The 15,162-nt window shown below is 38.5% G+C and overlaps 1 protein-coding gene across 3 annotated transcripts in view; it reads right to left on the bottom strand.

Annotated features, from left to right (window-relative positions):
* Positions 1 to 1,497: 1,497 nt before the first annotated feature.
* The window catches only part of LARP1B (La ribonucleoprotein 1B), a 104,663-nt gene continuing 90,998 nt past the window's right edge, over positions 1,498 to 15,162 (bottom strand). For 2 of the 3 annotated variants that reach the window (XM_073341095.2, XM_073341094.2), the window contains 7 exons: positions 13,954 to 14,165; positions 13,403 to 13,509; positions 10,690 to 10,850; positions 9,818 to 9,962; positions 4,892 to 5,001; positions 4,637 to 4,764; positions 1,498 to 3,551 (listed from right to left, as the gene is read on the bottom strand). In XM_073341095.2, the coding sequence (XP_073197196.2) occupies positions 3,306 to 3,551; positions 4,637 to 4,764; positions 4,892 to 5,001; positions 9,818 to 9,962; positions 10,690 to 10,850; positions 13,403 to 13,509; positions 13,954 to 14,165 (1,109 nt within the window). In that variant the 3' untranslated portion in view covers positions 1,498 to 3,305. The remainder of the gene's footprint in view (positions 3,552 to 4,636; positions 4,765 to 4,891; positions 5,002 to 9,817; positions 9,963 to 10,689; positions 10,851 to 13,402; positions 13,510 to 13,953; positions 14,166 to 15,162) is intronic. The other variant, XR_012158553.2, reaches the window with a different exon arrangement.

Below are 15,162 nucleotides of genomic sequence, written 5' to 3'. Positions count from 1 at the left end.
GAGGGCTGTGCAGTAGCCACAGAATCAGACTGGGAGCTCATGTTCAGCTGATTATTCACCATGACCCCCAAATCTTTTTCTGAGTCACTGCTTCTTTTGCAGAAGGTGTCTGTCTCTACTTTAAAATCCTCCCTTTAAAACCTACTACCCTTTGCCTGACTTTGCACATCTATTTTACCGTTGCCACATTCACAAAAAAATGTTTAAAAGAAATTTTAGATATCAATATCCCCCCTCCCCGCATTTTTTTTCTTATTTGTTCTTTTCCTTATCCCTACTGCGTAATATCATTTCCTGCACTTGTCTAATATAAATGAAAGGCCTTTGGGCAGTGACTGAATTAGTTCTGTACAGTACTAGAGAAACTTATGTCACTACCTAAATATTAAATAGTAAACTGGAGTTTTAAAAGTTATTGATTTTGTACATCAGAGCTGCAACAACTTCAAAGGCTTCCACTCAGTGCACAGAATCAAGCAGGAATAGTTCTTTGAAAAGAAGTGCTGCAAATTGAGCTAAGTATGCATTTTGGGCTAGCTTAATTACAGCATTAAGCCCCAAGCAGCAGCATGAGCCAAAAGCTAACATCTAGACTGAAAGGCAGATTGCTGTTGAATTAGTTTGAGAAACTTTTCTTTCAAATGAAGAGGCAGAGTTTGAAGCTTTTCATCAACTATATATGATTCAGTCAACTCACAATATTCTAAGAGCTGGAAAGATCAGAAATTCAAGAGATGGCAGATCCCAGGTATGTATACTAAATTGTAAGATTATTTACAACAGGGATTTGTAAAAAAAATAGGACATTTGTCCAAACAATTTAACTACTTGGATTCCTACATTTTTAGGAATTTTATAAACATACCATACTCCAAGTTACACAGTCAGTCAATCTCGTGTTGAAGACAGTAAGCTACATCTTCCACCTCAAGAAAAGTAGGTGTACTGCTTGCTACTTACAAAAAGTCATATCCACTTCTGCAACAGTGCTTTCTTACCATTCACACATTTTCTCCAGGAAAAAGTAACTTTAAATCATGGAATTCCACTAAAATATATGCAATACATTTCAACTAAGAATTATTCCCAATGTTGGGTATTATCTGATACTGGTGACGGTGTATATACTGGACACTCAGAAGGAGTTATAGGGAGAGATATGGTGCTGCAATTATAGATGGTTGCAGGAGGGAGTTGTATTTGTTTTTGAGGGAAAAAGAAGAAGCTAATCCATATCAAAGTCTTCTGCTTAGGGCCATGTTTAGCATGTTACCTGCCTCTGTTTTAAACCAAAAACAGGATGATATGAAAATGATTCTATCAAAACTGCAGAAAACTGGTTATGAATTGGAGAATCAAGCCATTCCTAATTTTAACAAGATTAAATTTCATAACAAATACCTTCACTCACCTATAAAAGTAAAGTTGATATAAGTCTACAATCTTAGCTTTAAACAAGGTTTTCATGTATAATTTTACAGATCACAAACAACACAATTGGGGTTTTTGATATTTTTATAAAATTTGCAAAGATATACGACAAATTACACACACTGAATGCTAAATATTCAAAGTCTATTACTTGTATATACAGTTTCAATCCAAATTTACATTTGCATCATTTTCATGGATAGAAAGAGGCATGGATCAAACATAGGTATGAGATATATGACTAGTATGTTGAAAAGATGCTATTTAAAATGTTCATTTGTATCAATTCCTATTATGTTAGTTCCTATTTTCCTTTTAAAATAAGTTACTTCTAAAAGGCTCAATTTTGTATTGAAATTACTCTAACTACTAGGAAGGCCACTGCTATATACTCATTTACAAGTGCGTGTGTGTTCATAATTGTTGTATTCAGATTCGCAAGCTAACTTGACTGAAATTTTAATGGACTTGAAGTTGCATCAACTTCTAAAATCCACTGCAAATTTAAAACTCATTCTTTGGATGTTGACACCTCCCTCCCAGTATTAAGGCATCAGTGTTAGACATTACTTCTAGTTATAAAGTTAACTGAAGGCTGTTTGGCAGTTAACAAGTATAGCAAAAAATAACTCATTCCTATCTTCCCACCTACCTTAGAAAGAAGTCATTTCCTCAGTTCTACTAAATCTTTAAATCAAAATAAATGAAGTTAGTAAGTAATTACAGGTGACAAAACTCGTGATTTTACTCGTATCCCAACACTAAAAATGAATGTTTATTTGAATTGTTTACATTTAATGAAACTAATGTCTTGACCAGTTTGTTGAAATCTCATTTAGTCTTATAGCTAGCAGAATTTTAAATTATAACTTCATTTACATACATTCTAAAATAGAAAAACAAATTTAGAATGCATACTTTAATTTTTAAATTTGTCTCAAAAGTAAAACTAAATATTTGAGTTGAAATTAAAATCTTTAAAAAAAATTGATCTGCTATACCTCTCGTAGCACACTTTATAACCATGAAATAGAGAGAAATGAAAAAACAAGAACCCTATGAAACTGAGGATGATTTGAATGTTATTTGCTATTTTAGCAACCTGCAAAAACTGCAGATATTTAGTGAATTTAGGACAGTACATAAATCAACATACCCACTTTCCCCTTCTGCTCACAATCATATAAAAACAAGTGTTGAACACTTCCTTAAAACTAAACCTGCTGATGTCCACTCAGAAAACTCCACACCTAACAAAACACTAACTATGGAGATCCTGAAATAAAAAATAGAAAGCAAAATAATTAAATAGAATCCAGAAGCGCACACAGTTCCGTACAGCTTCACATCCGTAAAGGTGCTTTTACTTTTTACAAAAAAGCAAATTTTTTTTATAGTTATATATGTAAGAAGGAGCCTACAAACTTAGATCCTTTCTGTAATTTAAAAAAATATACACTCTTTTGGCTTTGATACGTACAATTAATAATTCATAATGGGGAAATTAGGTGAAGAAAGCTCAGTAAGTAACATGGATATGTAGTATCTTCTTTAAGAAGTATGAGCTAAAATGTAAGGCATCCCCAAAATAGTTTTTGCATATAGTATAAGAATGCCATTTTTGTAAACAATAGCTCAAGGAAAGCAATACTGAAACCATAGACATTTTCCTAGAAACCCTTTGATGATCTCAGAACCAGCCACCCCCGACCATGGGAAATGTTTTTGAACTTACTTGTGAAAGAGAAAATGCAATCCTTTGTCTTCCCACACATTTGTTTTTTAATCAAGCATTAGAACAGTTCCCCCTGAAAATTTCTGAACTAAAATATTGATGTAAAAGTTGACCTCAAGAGCACTAACTTGTCTTAAGTCTATTTTTCAGATATGTCACCTTCTGTTGATTTTGTGGCAGCACTGTTCTTGCTTAAATTGTCAATTGATTCCTGCGCAGTATTCCCATCATGAAAGTTTACTGGGATCTGAAACTGATTGTCAGCTGTGGTTTCAGAAGCAATTAGAGTCTTAGAAGAGGATGTAGGCTGATGTCTATGCCAACCACTCTCCTCACCTACTGAAGCTGAAGGTCTTTTTCTCCCAGATATTTCACTAAGAGGAGGCTGAAAACATTAATTTAACCAGTTTAGTATTTTTTCTACAAGTATGGATATTACTACTTTTACTTTCATTGTGGAAGATCCAACTAGAATGACATGTTTAAAACGTAGGAAGACTAACCCACTAAAACTTAGTGCCATTGTTACGAAAAAATCTTTAACTCTTAAACTCAGTAGTGTTCTAGGTTCTTTATAGACAACATCCATGCCCCCAAAGATTATATAGTCTAATTGAATTTCAAGATAGGTATTTGACTGTCCTGGCATTTTAAAAAAAAAACTCAAGCATGAAAAGAATAACCCACAACAAAATATGTGCTAACTGTTAAGAGAAACATGAATTAAACAAAACGGTCACACACTAATGGTCTGGTGGTTCATAAGGTCCCCACCCTGTGCACTGAGCACCATCACCTACCCCCAAATCACTGAGTTGGGAGCACACAGCACCTACAGGAACATTAATTGGCTACCCAACATCACAGTCTTAATGCCCAGCCATTTATGGAAAACTAACATTACATGAAAAAGCACAGTCTTCCTTTATACCAGGGGACAGACTCACAAACAGCAACTGAAGTCAGTAAACACTAAATAGTAAGTGTGATGGCTGTCAGTGCAGTTCAGTGACAACTGCTCAGTGGACATTCTTGACTTACTGTATTCTTATAACTAGCTGTTAAGAGATTACCTACACTAAGAGCACTAATTACAGATACAGTCAGGTAATTAAAAACAAAAATGTCCTTACTTATTAGTTTAAGTTTATTAAATTGAACATTTTCTAAATCTATTTTTTTCCCCATTAGTTCTATTTAGTGTTGGCATTTCACTCATCCTAGACAGTGAAAATGGATTAATTGGTTTCAATTTTGTTTAGTTTCACATTCTGGCTTCTTGTACTATGCTGCAAACATTACAAAATTAACAAATCTAAACGAAACTATTTTATTTAAATGTAAAAAAAATAATGAAAACATATCAGTTTTTAAGATTTGCAGAATTGTGTTTCCACAAACCCTAAATTACCTGATAGTGTTCCTTTAGCAATAGAACACTGAATGCTTTAACAGAGCTTACAAACTCACATCAACTCTGAAGTCCTCCAGTCTCTTAAAGTTACAAAGGTATTCCTGCAGTTTGGGGTCAATGGGTGGAGTTTTGGATTGAGAGTATTTCAGATAAGCCCAAAACTTTTCTAATCCATAAAGCTGACCTAATAGCAAAAAAGATCATTGTCAGTTTTACAAGTTATAAAAAAGTAGTATTAAGTACCTAACTGTAAATAGGTAATTTCTCACAATTCCCCCTATCTTTAGAGAGCCTTAAGAAATGGGAATTACCAGATTCATAGTCTTTTTTTGTTTCTTCTTGGAAGTCCTTGAAGATCTCTTGTCTGAATTTTTTTTCCAAACCATAGCTGTAAAATCTAAACAAGCATTCCAATCCATACCTGCAAACAGAGAATAATGATTTAAAGAAATAGTCTAAATTCATATTACACTTCCTCAAGGGATGTAAATGTTATTGGAGTTCTGTCCTTCCCCTCTATACTTGAGTAAAAATTAAGTACCATGGTTTAAATTTCTTTCCTACCCATCTAATCCCTTCGTTCCCTCCATCCATTTTTACTTCTAAATTTTTCTCAACGTTGTAAATATTCAAGGAGTCAAACAAAAGAACAGCTCTTATAAAAACATATTACTGACAATGGATCTCAGATGGTCCGTCAGCTCCCACAACAATTGTGTGTGCATCCAAGTGGAAGACAGATTGATGCTTTGTTTTCCTGTCGATGGATATTTTTAACTTTGCAGTGAGGAAATGGGCAGAATACTTTAAAGATGCCATGAGCTGGTTCACTTCATTCTCTACACATTCTCCTCCACTTTGAACCAAGCGCTTTGTGGAATAATCTCCACCCATAACACGTCAGTCACTTGACTCCTTGAGCTTCTGGAGAAGTCAAACGTATGGAATCTGTAGATGCTAAGCAAGGACTTCAGATTTTCTTTACTCCTTCATTACTTGGAGACATTTTCAACAAGATTTTGCACTTAAACCTGCCATGACACACTCCCTTGAAATACAGTGTAATCGTTTATTAAATTCCAACAATATACCCGTCACTGATACTAGACAAATAGTCTCTGCCTTCTTGCTTACAGTCTAAAAAATTAAGACAGCGTGTCAGACAAGTTCCTTGAAACCACTGAACTGCTGTTTTGTACATCTTCACTTCTCCCAAATCCAGAGAAATCTATCTAAACTCAAAATCCCAGTTTTAAGTAAGTTATACCAGAGAAATATTATTGGAATATTTTCTGTTTTTTTAGTAGTCTGAGTACTGAACTAACAAGTTTGTTCTTTTTCTGACTCCCTATATAGCCGTGGGCAAGTTATCGCTCTTTTTTTTAAAAAAAATATAGTCTACCTTAAGCAGAAGTTATGAACCAGATCCAGAAGTCACTTGGTGAAATTCTAGGTCCTTGTTATGCAGGAGGTCAGACTAGATGAACCAAATGGTTCCCTCTGGCCTTAAAAAAATCTATGAATCTAAGCAGCAGCAGCATCTCTACCTCATTCCTCACATTCAGTGAAATGGGTAATACTTACTCTACCTACCTTATTGTGAGGATTAGTGTTGATGTAATACTTTCCAATTACAGATGTGAAGGAATATTATATACTACATTAAAGGATTTGGATGAAGCACTATCATGCGCAGGGGAAAAAATCTTTCATGGATAAATCACAACTAGCGTGATCAGATCCTACATCCTACCTTCAGTATTATACCAAGTCTAAGCACTGCAAAAAATATGAAGACCACTGTTAGAACAAATGGAAAAATGAACTTTTGACTGTTAAGCTACATGGAAAGAATGAGCCAAGAAACTGCTTATACCACAAAAACTATCATCATGCAATTGTGCATTACCTGCAGAGTGAAAACATGCCGTAAGTATAAAGATCACTAACTCACTAAACTGTCCTAAGTATCAAAGTATCTGAACACTTAACTTTATAAAAAAACAAACTGACAGTCTATTTTGTCATACTCTCTTTTCTCTCTCCATTTCCAGGAATAGGAGGGATGTGTTTTTCTTTTTCTCTTATCTTTATTATGCAAAAGAGCAAAGAAATGTGTTTTGCATTTTTTCTTTAGGACCTGTAGGGTTTATAGTCATTTTAGATCCTTTAAAAGGGAGTGTGGAGAGTTCCATCATCCTTGCAGTTATGTCAGGGTCAGAGGGAGGAAGAGAGCACATGCACCAGGCCTTGGTTATTTAAAGCCAGAACCTTAAAACCTGACTGATAAATGAGCACTCAGTGAAGTGACCAACACACCAGATGGATGTGTTCTTGTCAGCTTGTGTTGCTCAGTAGGCAGGCTGCTGTGTTCAGGAACAACTGCAGTTTACTTAGCATCTGCAGTTTCATTCCCAGATACACGGTGATACAGGAAGAGACTGGACTTCAATGTACAGGTTGCTGTGGCCCACAATTCATAAATCAAGATGAGGTGGAGTGTCCTGGACAACAGTAGGCAGAAGCAGTTCATTCTGGTTGTTACTATTTGGGTAACCAGCATCAGCAAGTTCACCAAGACTCATACCAATTTGATGATGGGAAAGCCTCTCGCTGACTGGTAAGGCATTAAGTAGTTCCTCAGAACACTTCACTCTCCTCATTAGCATCATCTACTTGTCCAGTTTTGCTTCAGTCAGCTGTTCTTCATCCAACAGCTGATCTCATTCAGGCTCGAGGATAGCTAGGAAACAGTACTTATCTTCATTTCGTAAGCACACAGTAGGGCCGAGTGTCTCTCCACACTGCTGGCATTTTAAAATCATGGTCTGACAGACAATAAATAGGATTTTGGAGAGCATGGAGCTTTACAGATTTTCACATATAAGCTCTGGATGTGCTGTTTCCATTTCCCAACACAATCCTCTGAATTCAGAGACTGAGGAATAGGAATCATACTAGCATTCTAATGCCCTACTATAACATTGAGAGTGAGCTAGCAACATTCCATACAATATTCTAGGATTGCATGTTCCTTCTTCTGCCAAATATTTTGAAGAACTTGGGAATTACACTAAATTGTGGTGGGTGTACATTACACCTAACTCCCCATACATCAGAGACATCTGTCACCAAATTTAAGAGCACCCAAGGACCTAGCAGAGTTTAATTACTTCTGGTGTTGTATCTGATAGCAAAAAGATCCATCACTGGATGACCCTTTCAAAGATTTACTTGGCTACCAAACTTCTGCTCATGGTGGCCTATGATTCTGTGACTTACTGGGCAGTGTGACTGGTCAGAGGCACAAATGAGGAAGACATTTTTATCTGAGATAAACCATTCCCAAAGACTTATTGCCTCTTGATATAAAAACAGAAGACCAAATACTTCTGGGATTTTAACAGTACATTACCACTATGTTACCTGTGAGAACTTGTCCCAACTTGCATTTGATCAGAGGAGCAACATTCAGAGAGCAATTTACAGGCCCAAAAGTTGTGTGCCATATGACCTCCATTAGTCTTCAAAGGTCTTGAATAACCAACAGGCCCAGATGAGTATCCCACAACCTAAACTGTGAATGTCCATTTTAATGAAGACAGAATTGATAGTGCAAAGGAAATCTCCAGCAAAACATGATCTAGATGGGACCATCACACCAGAAAAATGATATTTTCCAGAGGAGTCCAAATCCTGTCTAGATTGAAATAATGCATAGAGAGAGGAAATTCAATCAGCTTTTCTTTTGCTCCTTGAATCACTTGAGGGCCTACTTTTTCTTGAGCCTTGATGATAGCAGCAAAGAGGATACCATAGAGAAAAGATTACACAGATATCACCCAAGGGAATGTATTCAACATCAGGTAACAGACAAATTAATGGATTTCATTGTTATGACTTAGATCAGACGTTGGTATTGATGACTCAAGGAGTTTTTGGTCAGACTTAGCTGTTCCCTCCTTTTCTAAAGAACCTTGAGATTCCTATCCCTCTCACTTCAGACTTAGGGTGGAAAGAGTACAAAAAGCAGACAGCTGTGAGGTGAATGCCCAGATCTCCAAGGCATTTTTGGCTTTGGGCATGTTGGTCCATTAAAGGACTACTGCTGTAGTGAATAATGTGAAAAGCGATTACCTTTCCACTTGTACCATGACAAAGACCCAAGTTTACCAAGGCTTAGGATGTCATTGGTTTACCTACACTTTAACCTACTGTACACTGAAAGTATAATATAAAAAAAATAGAAAACAATGTAAGTGTTGCACAACAGAACATAATGAGGATGTGCTAGGGGACAGACCTTTCTATACCCACAGAATGCTCGGATCTATGATAAATGCAGGGGTGTTCCTTAACAGTTTTACTTCTACCCATGATTTTGTGGCTTGCGAGGCATAAGACAGGATTTTTAGAATATGAAATGAAGACAATTTCATGAAAATGAAACTTTTGATCTTTTCCAGATTAAGACGACATATGTTTTGAATCATAGCAATGTCAAGTCAAAGGTGTTGATGGCCACAGGGCGATCACTCCCACAAAAGAGAATTCTTCTGTTGTGCAGAGCCAGAATAGCAAGACCTCCGTACCTCTGGCAAAGAACGTGTGACCAGAAAAAAAGGAGACATGGGTGGGGCTCTTCTACCCTGCTAATTCCCAGTTGCCATGTCAGCCTCTAGTGCCACTGGCATCCAATATAAAACTTATAGAAACCCTTAGGGTACTCTAATTTATACTGGGGTGATCACACCAGCACACAGTCAGCTCAGAACTGGGAAAAAACAAAGGTATTAAAACCATACATTGGCAATTTTCTTTATTATGTTAACAGTACTCCTGGAGGAGAAGAAATAAATTTTCACTAATTGTAATTAACCAAGAGGTTAAATAATTAGGTTGGCTTACAATTCACACAATATCCAAATTTGAATAAAATTTATTTTGTTTCATAGAGTCTAATGATCTATAATAGGGGATTTGACATCATGGCATATCTAATGTCATCTACAGCAGCATTACTATTTGATTGTTTACACTTTTCTAATTTGCTAAAACAGCGTTTGTTATTAGAGAAACTTGTGAAGACTAATTTTGAAAATGCTACGAAGAGTCAAATGGATACTATAAAAAGTTCAGGTTCTTTGAAGTTAGTCTGAACACATGGACCCCACTTCTTAAAATGAAAGGTAGAAAGAAACCCATATTAGTCATAACTTACAGAATAAATGTAATACCTGTAGTGTTCTTTTGCATCATCTAGAGCAAGCTGTCTGAATTCCTCGTACATTTTCTTGTTAAAGTGATCTCTGAGAAAAAAGGACCAGAAACGAAAGAGTGTATTCATTTCCTGGGATTGGCCAATTCCCAACCGTTTTCTCTCTGAAGAAAAAAAAAATACAAAATCAGTGACAAAACAGCTAGTTTTAACTATATAAATATACCATCTCAAATATAAGCTGTTGGAAAAAAAACTGATTTTATATTAGTCGAATATTCAATAAAAGCTCAGATGGTGTAAATTTAAACTCTCCCCAAAAAGCAGTTCAAAACAATTCTAGTTAAGTCAATTTGAATGAAATTTCTAAATTCACCTAAATCAGTTAGATATTACCTGTCAAGCTGATATTTATAAGATCAGTTGTTCAAAATAGTCACTTAAAAAAAATAAGCAAACTCACAGCCTAACAAATTTTTTTACACAGAAGTTTAACCACTGACATGAATTTTTCACAGTGATGCAGCAAAGAACTGATGTAAAATGTATAAACGTTCCCCCCCCGCACAAACTGCCACTGAATTTAAAAGAAAAGCAACCAATTGTATATAGATTGCCTCAAATTACTTTCTTTTACAACAAATAGGTGCTTATGTGATCAAAGTTATACGGAAAATAAACATGCTCACAAAATCTATTGAAGATAATTTAGAATGTCTTTCCAAGCAAAATTAAAGTGGGCACCAAATAATCATATAAGACATTTTTCTTAAGAATACTTGGTTTACTATATAAAAAGCAGGCAAAGAAAAAATAAATGTGGAAAAATAGTATTATATAATAGCTGATTATTGCCAGGTAAAATTTCAGAGAACACGTTTGGCATCTTACCAACGAGGCACCTTCGACGATATTTGTGGTATACTTGTTGTGTAAAGCCATTTTCCTTTAGAAGTTCATGAGAAGGATGCTGGAACTTGGGAAGTGAGTGAGGAGTACACCCATAACTTCCTGCCTTTGGAGCACCTTCTGAAGGCGAAGCATTTGAACTGCTGTTGAAACAAAAAATGTTTGTGTTATTGCACAAACACTACATCTTTTCAGGCTTAACGTAAAGAATTGTCAGTCATCTTGCATTAACTACTCCCAAAGCTGTTAGAAGAGCATAGTTACCAAATGGCCACCACCACATTTGCATTGGCCCCAAGACATGTCCTCCGACTCCCACCAAAAAAAAAAAAAAAAAAAGGGATCACCAAACTTTGAGATGAAGTGCACAGGGAGAAATCTAGGATGCCAATGGCACAAAACTAAATACAGATCTATATGCAAAAAGCAAGGGAAAGCAGAACAGCAGCCTAGGACAGGGAGGACCAAGGATTAGGGTTGCCAACTTTCTAATCACAGAAAACTGAACACCCCTGCCCCACCCCTGCCCCTGCACCTTTTCCAAGGCCCCACCCCCCACTCACTGTCACTCGCTCTCCCCCACCCTTGCTCACTCACTCCTTTTCACTGGGCTGCAGCCGTGACGTTTGGGATGCAGGGGTGTGCGGGCTGTGGTTGGGGTGCAGGCTCTGGGGTGGGGCCGGGGTCGGGGATGAAGAGCTCAGGGTGCAGGAGGGGGCTCCAGGCTGGGGCCGAGGGGTTCGGAGTGCAGGAGGGGGCTCTGGGCTAGGGCATAGGGTTGGGGTGTGGGAGGAGCTGCAGGGGTGTGAGCTCCAGGAGGGAGTTTGGGTGCAAGAAGGGGCTCGAGGTTGGGGAGCAGGCTCCAGGAGGTGCTTACCTCAGATGGCTCCTACGCAGACAGGTGGCCAGGGGGCTCTGCAACTGCCCCTGCCTTCAGGTGCCGCCCCCACAGCTCCCATTGGCTGCTGTTCCTGGCCAATGGGAACTGCGGAGCCCCTGTGCCCGCCCCTATGCCTAGGAGCCTAAGGGATATATGTCACCACTTCCTGGAGCTGCATCAAGCTGCAGGTGCTACCAACTGGACTTTTAGTGGCCCGGTCAGTGGTGCTGACTGGAGCCACCAGGGTCCCTTTTCGACTGGGTGTTCCGGTTGAAAACTGGACACCTGGCAACCCTACCATGGGTCAATTGCTAAAGGAGTGGAGGGAGCTGGAAGCTGAAGTAGAGATGGCGGGGTGGGTCAAGAGGAAACCCTTGACCACCTTCAGAGCTTGCTGGGTCACATAAAAAGATAACAACAAGAGCTAGAGGATATAAGTACCTCCTAGCAGAAGATTATTGATTAGTTGATAGAACTGAACAGGAATTAGTCCAATTAAGGTGTAGACAGACAGCGGGAAACAGCTGTGCTTAATGCTGAAGCAGGACTTTAGCCAAGCTTCAGTCAGACAAAGAGGCCAGGAAACAGAGGCTGATGGCAGAGCTGTGAGTTCAAGGGGGTACAGTGGGCATCCAGACAGAGCCTTGAACTCAGTGGGACACAGTGGAGACCCAGACAGCATATCAGCAGCAGGCCAGGATGCAAATATTGGCCCCTTGGGGAAAGGGAAATAGGACACCTGTTTTATGGCTCCCATCACGAGGGCTGGAGATCAGAAGTACTGGAGGCTGCAGAATGAGAGCTACATATAGTTCAGTGAGGGCAAGTCTACACTAGACTGCTGCAGCAGCAGAGCTGCACTGATGCAGCTGCGCTACTGTAGCAAGTCTGGTGAAGACGTGCTATGCTGACAAGAGAGCACTCTCCCGTTGGCGTAATTACTTCACCTCTGCAAGAACGCAGAAGCTATGTCTGTGTGAGAGTGTCTCCCACCAACACAGCACTGGTGTGGACAGCGCTTAGGTCGATGTAACTTATGTTGTTCAGGGGGATGTCTTTTTCACACCCCTGAGCACAGAAGTTACATCAACTTAAGTGGTAGTGTAGACCAGCCCTGAGAGAAAGAGCCCTGACTGTGGAAGATCAGGACACTTACAAGGAAAAAGGTCACCCGATCTTGATAGTCAGTGAGCCTTGGAGAATTACAGACTGCATGCAGAGACTTTGAAACCCTGGAAAAGAAAATGAGGGTCTATATAGACTGTGATTAGTCTTGAAGATATGAATTGTAACACTGGCATCAAGGACTGTGCAGAACTTGGGAAATTCAGGTGCATATGAATGAGTTTATATGGAATATTTTTTTTGTTTGGGTTAGGGGTGAGAGCAGTCCAGATGTCGCCTCACAGCCAAGGGAAAAATTCTGCCTGTGAAAGAGGCAGTTTTTTCCTGAAAAGGGGGAGAGGTATGTCATAGGGTAGCTGGCCCTAAAACTGAAGTAGGTCCAGCTCCCCTGTGTCCAAACAGGTGCTCCTTGTTGGCCCAATTAAGGGGGCAGTGCTGCACCTGGGACTAACGGCTGATATGTCTCCTTGTATTCTCTCTTCACTGTTTCCTTGATATTCTTTTGTATTTTATTCTCACTTTTCTTTCCCCAATCCCTTTTTCCTTTCTTGCTGTATTCCTTCTGTCCACCAGTCCTCTTCATTTGTAAATACATTTTGCATATTCACATACTTCTCACCAATAACTATTCCACAGGCTCTATGCACTGAATAAATCACAGCAAAATTATTCCATGATAAAAATTACTACCTCACAGAAGATGTTCTTGGCCTGTGATCTCTGGAATCCATTACCCAACCAACATGGCATTCTAGCGGAGGGTTTGTACTATGTCGTGTTTTTCTTTTTCTTGGAATCTAAGAAAACAAATGCAACATTGCAAAGTATTTCACTGATGTAACTGCAGTCACTTTCTGAAAACTGGAAAATCACAAGTGATCAGGTAAGCTGCTATTTCCCCCAAACTACAGCTCAAGGTTTCATGTAGCGTATAACACATTGTGAAGTCATATGAAGTCATAAAACTCCAGCATCATAACCCAAGAACCAGTCTTAAACAGAAATTCAATGTCTTTGATATTTTGCCTTTTCATTATGGAATTCCTAATGGTATTTACCCAACTCAAAGATGCCATTTCTCAGAACTGGAGAAAACATCAGTAAGGTAAGTTGTTTAAAACGGAATAAGCCATCCCCGCCCCGTTACAGAAAGAAATGAAGATATCTAAAAGTACTGTTTCATTATGTTAATAAAAATTTTTGACCTGATGAAACTTTATGCACAGGGTTTGTCAGTTTACCTTTATATCAATTGATCTTGTTTCTTTAACAACAGGATAGAATCTTGGTGTTTTGTTGGGATCTTGTAACCTTGGGGTACGAGGTGTTTTGGGTGTTCTGGCAGGATGAACTCTTGGAGATTCAGGGACTGCTGTTGGCAGTGAACGAGCCATTGTTGTTGGAGGTACTTCTATAACACCAAACAATTTACAAGCTAGCTCATCTGTTAAATCTGTAAATGGAAAAAGATTGCTAACATACATGTATGTAGAAGTGTTTCATTTTCAGTTGACATTTAATGGACAGACACAGAATATCTTTGAAATTCATTTGTATTCCGCCTAAAAATTTCTACATTAATTAACAAAGGACAAAGTAGGAGTTTGTTGATGCAACCCATATTGCTTAACCTCAATCTAAATTAACCCAATTTATGTAGTTTGGGTTTTAAAAGCTCCTGGTAATCAAATTATACAAAACTCACTGGAAAACTATTATGACTTATAAAGAAAGTTAAGAAATTCAAAATTTCACCTCTAACTGCCTTTCCTAAACTATATTTACTGTTAGAAGTCACGTCTACATCTTGCAAATCTCTTGCCTCGATTACTGTAACCTTCTGTCCGGACTACCAACTCCAGCTTATCCAAAATGGTTCAGTTAAATCAACCCAGGAGATATCCAAGATCAGAAAAGGCCTTTACAGGAAAGGGAAGACTGGTGATTTTAGAAAAGCAACAGTAAACAGATTTAGGAAGAGACTAAGTTAGGGGAAAAAAAGAAGAATAAAAAATGTACTACAAAAATAAGTTGAACATATTTTAAGAAAACAGAGAAAAAAATCAGTTACTTTCTTGTAACTGTTGTTCTTCGAGATGTGTTGTTCACTTCCATTCTGCACTAGGTGTGCGTGCGCTGCATGCACGAGCGTCAGAAACCTTTTCCCTTAGCGGCTCCCGTCGGGCCCCCCGAGTGGTGCCACTGCGCCCTGCATATATCTCCCTGCTGGCCCGACCCCCACCAGTTCCTTCTTGCCGGTGACTCCGACAAAGAGGGAGGAGGGTGGGTGGTGGAATGGACGTGAACAACCCATCTCGAAGAACAGTTACGAGAAAGTAAGTAACCGCTTTTTCTTCTTCGAGTGCTTGTTCACATCCATTCCACATTAGGTGAATTACAAGCTTACCTCTGGAGGAGGGTAGGAGTCACGGAACAACTGCTCGAAGGAC

Source organism: Lepidochelys kempii, chromosome 4, assembly GCF_965140285.1.
Source record: "Lepidochelys kempii isolate rLepKem1 chromosome 4, rLepKem1.hap1, whole genome shotgun sequence".
In the NCBI taxonomy this organism is placed as follows: domain Eukaryota; kingdom Metazoa; phylum Chordata; order Testudines; family Cheloniidae; genus Lepidochelys; species Lepidochelys kempii.
This window is presented reverse-complemented; position numbering and strand designations above follow the sequence as displayed.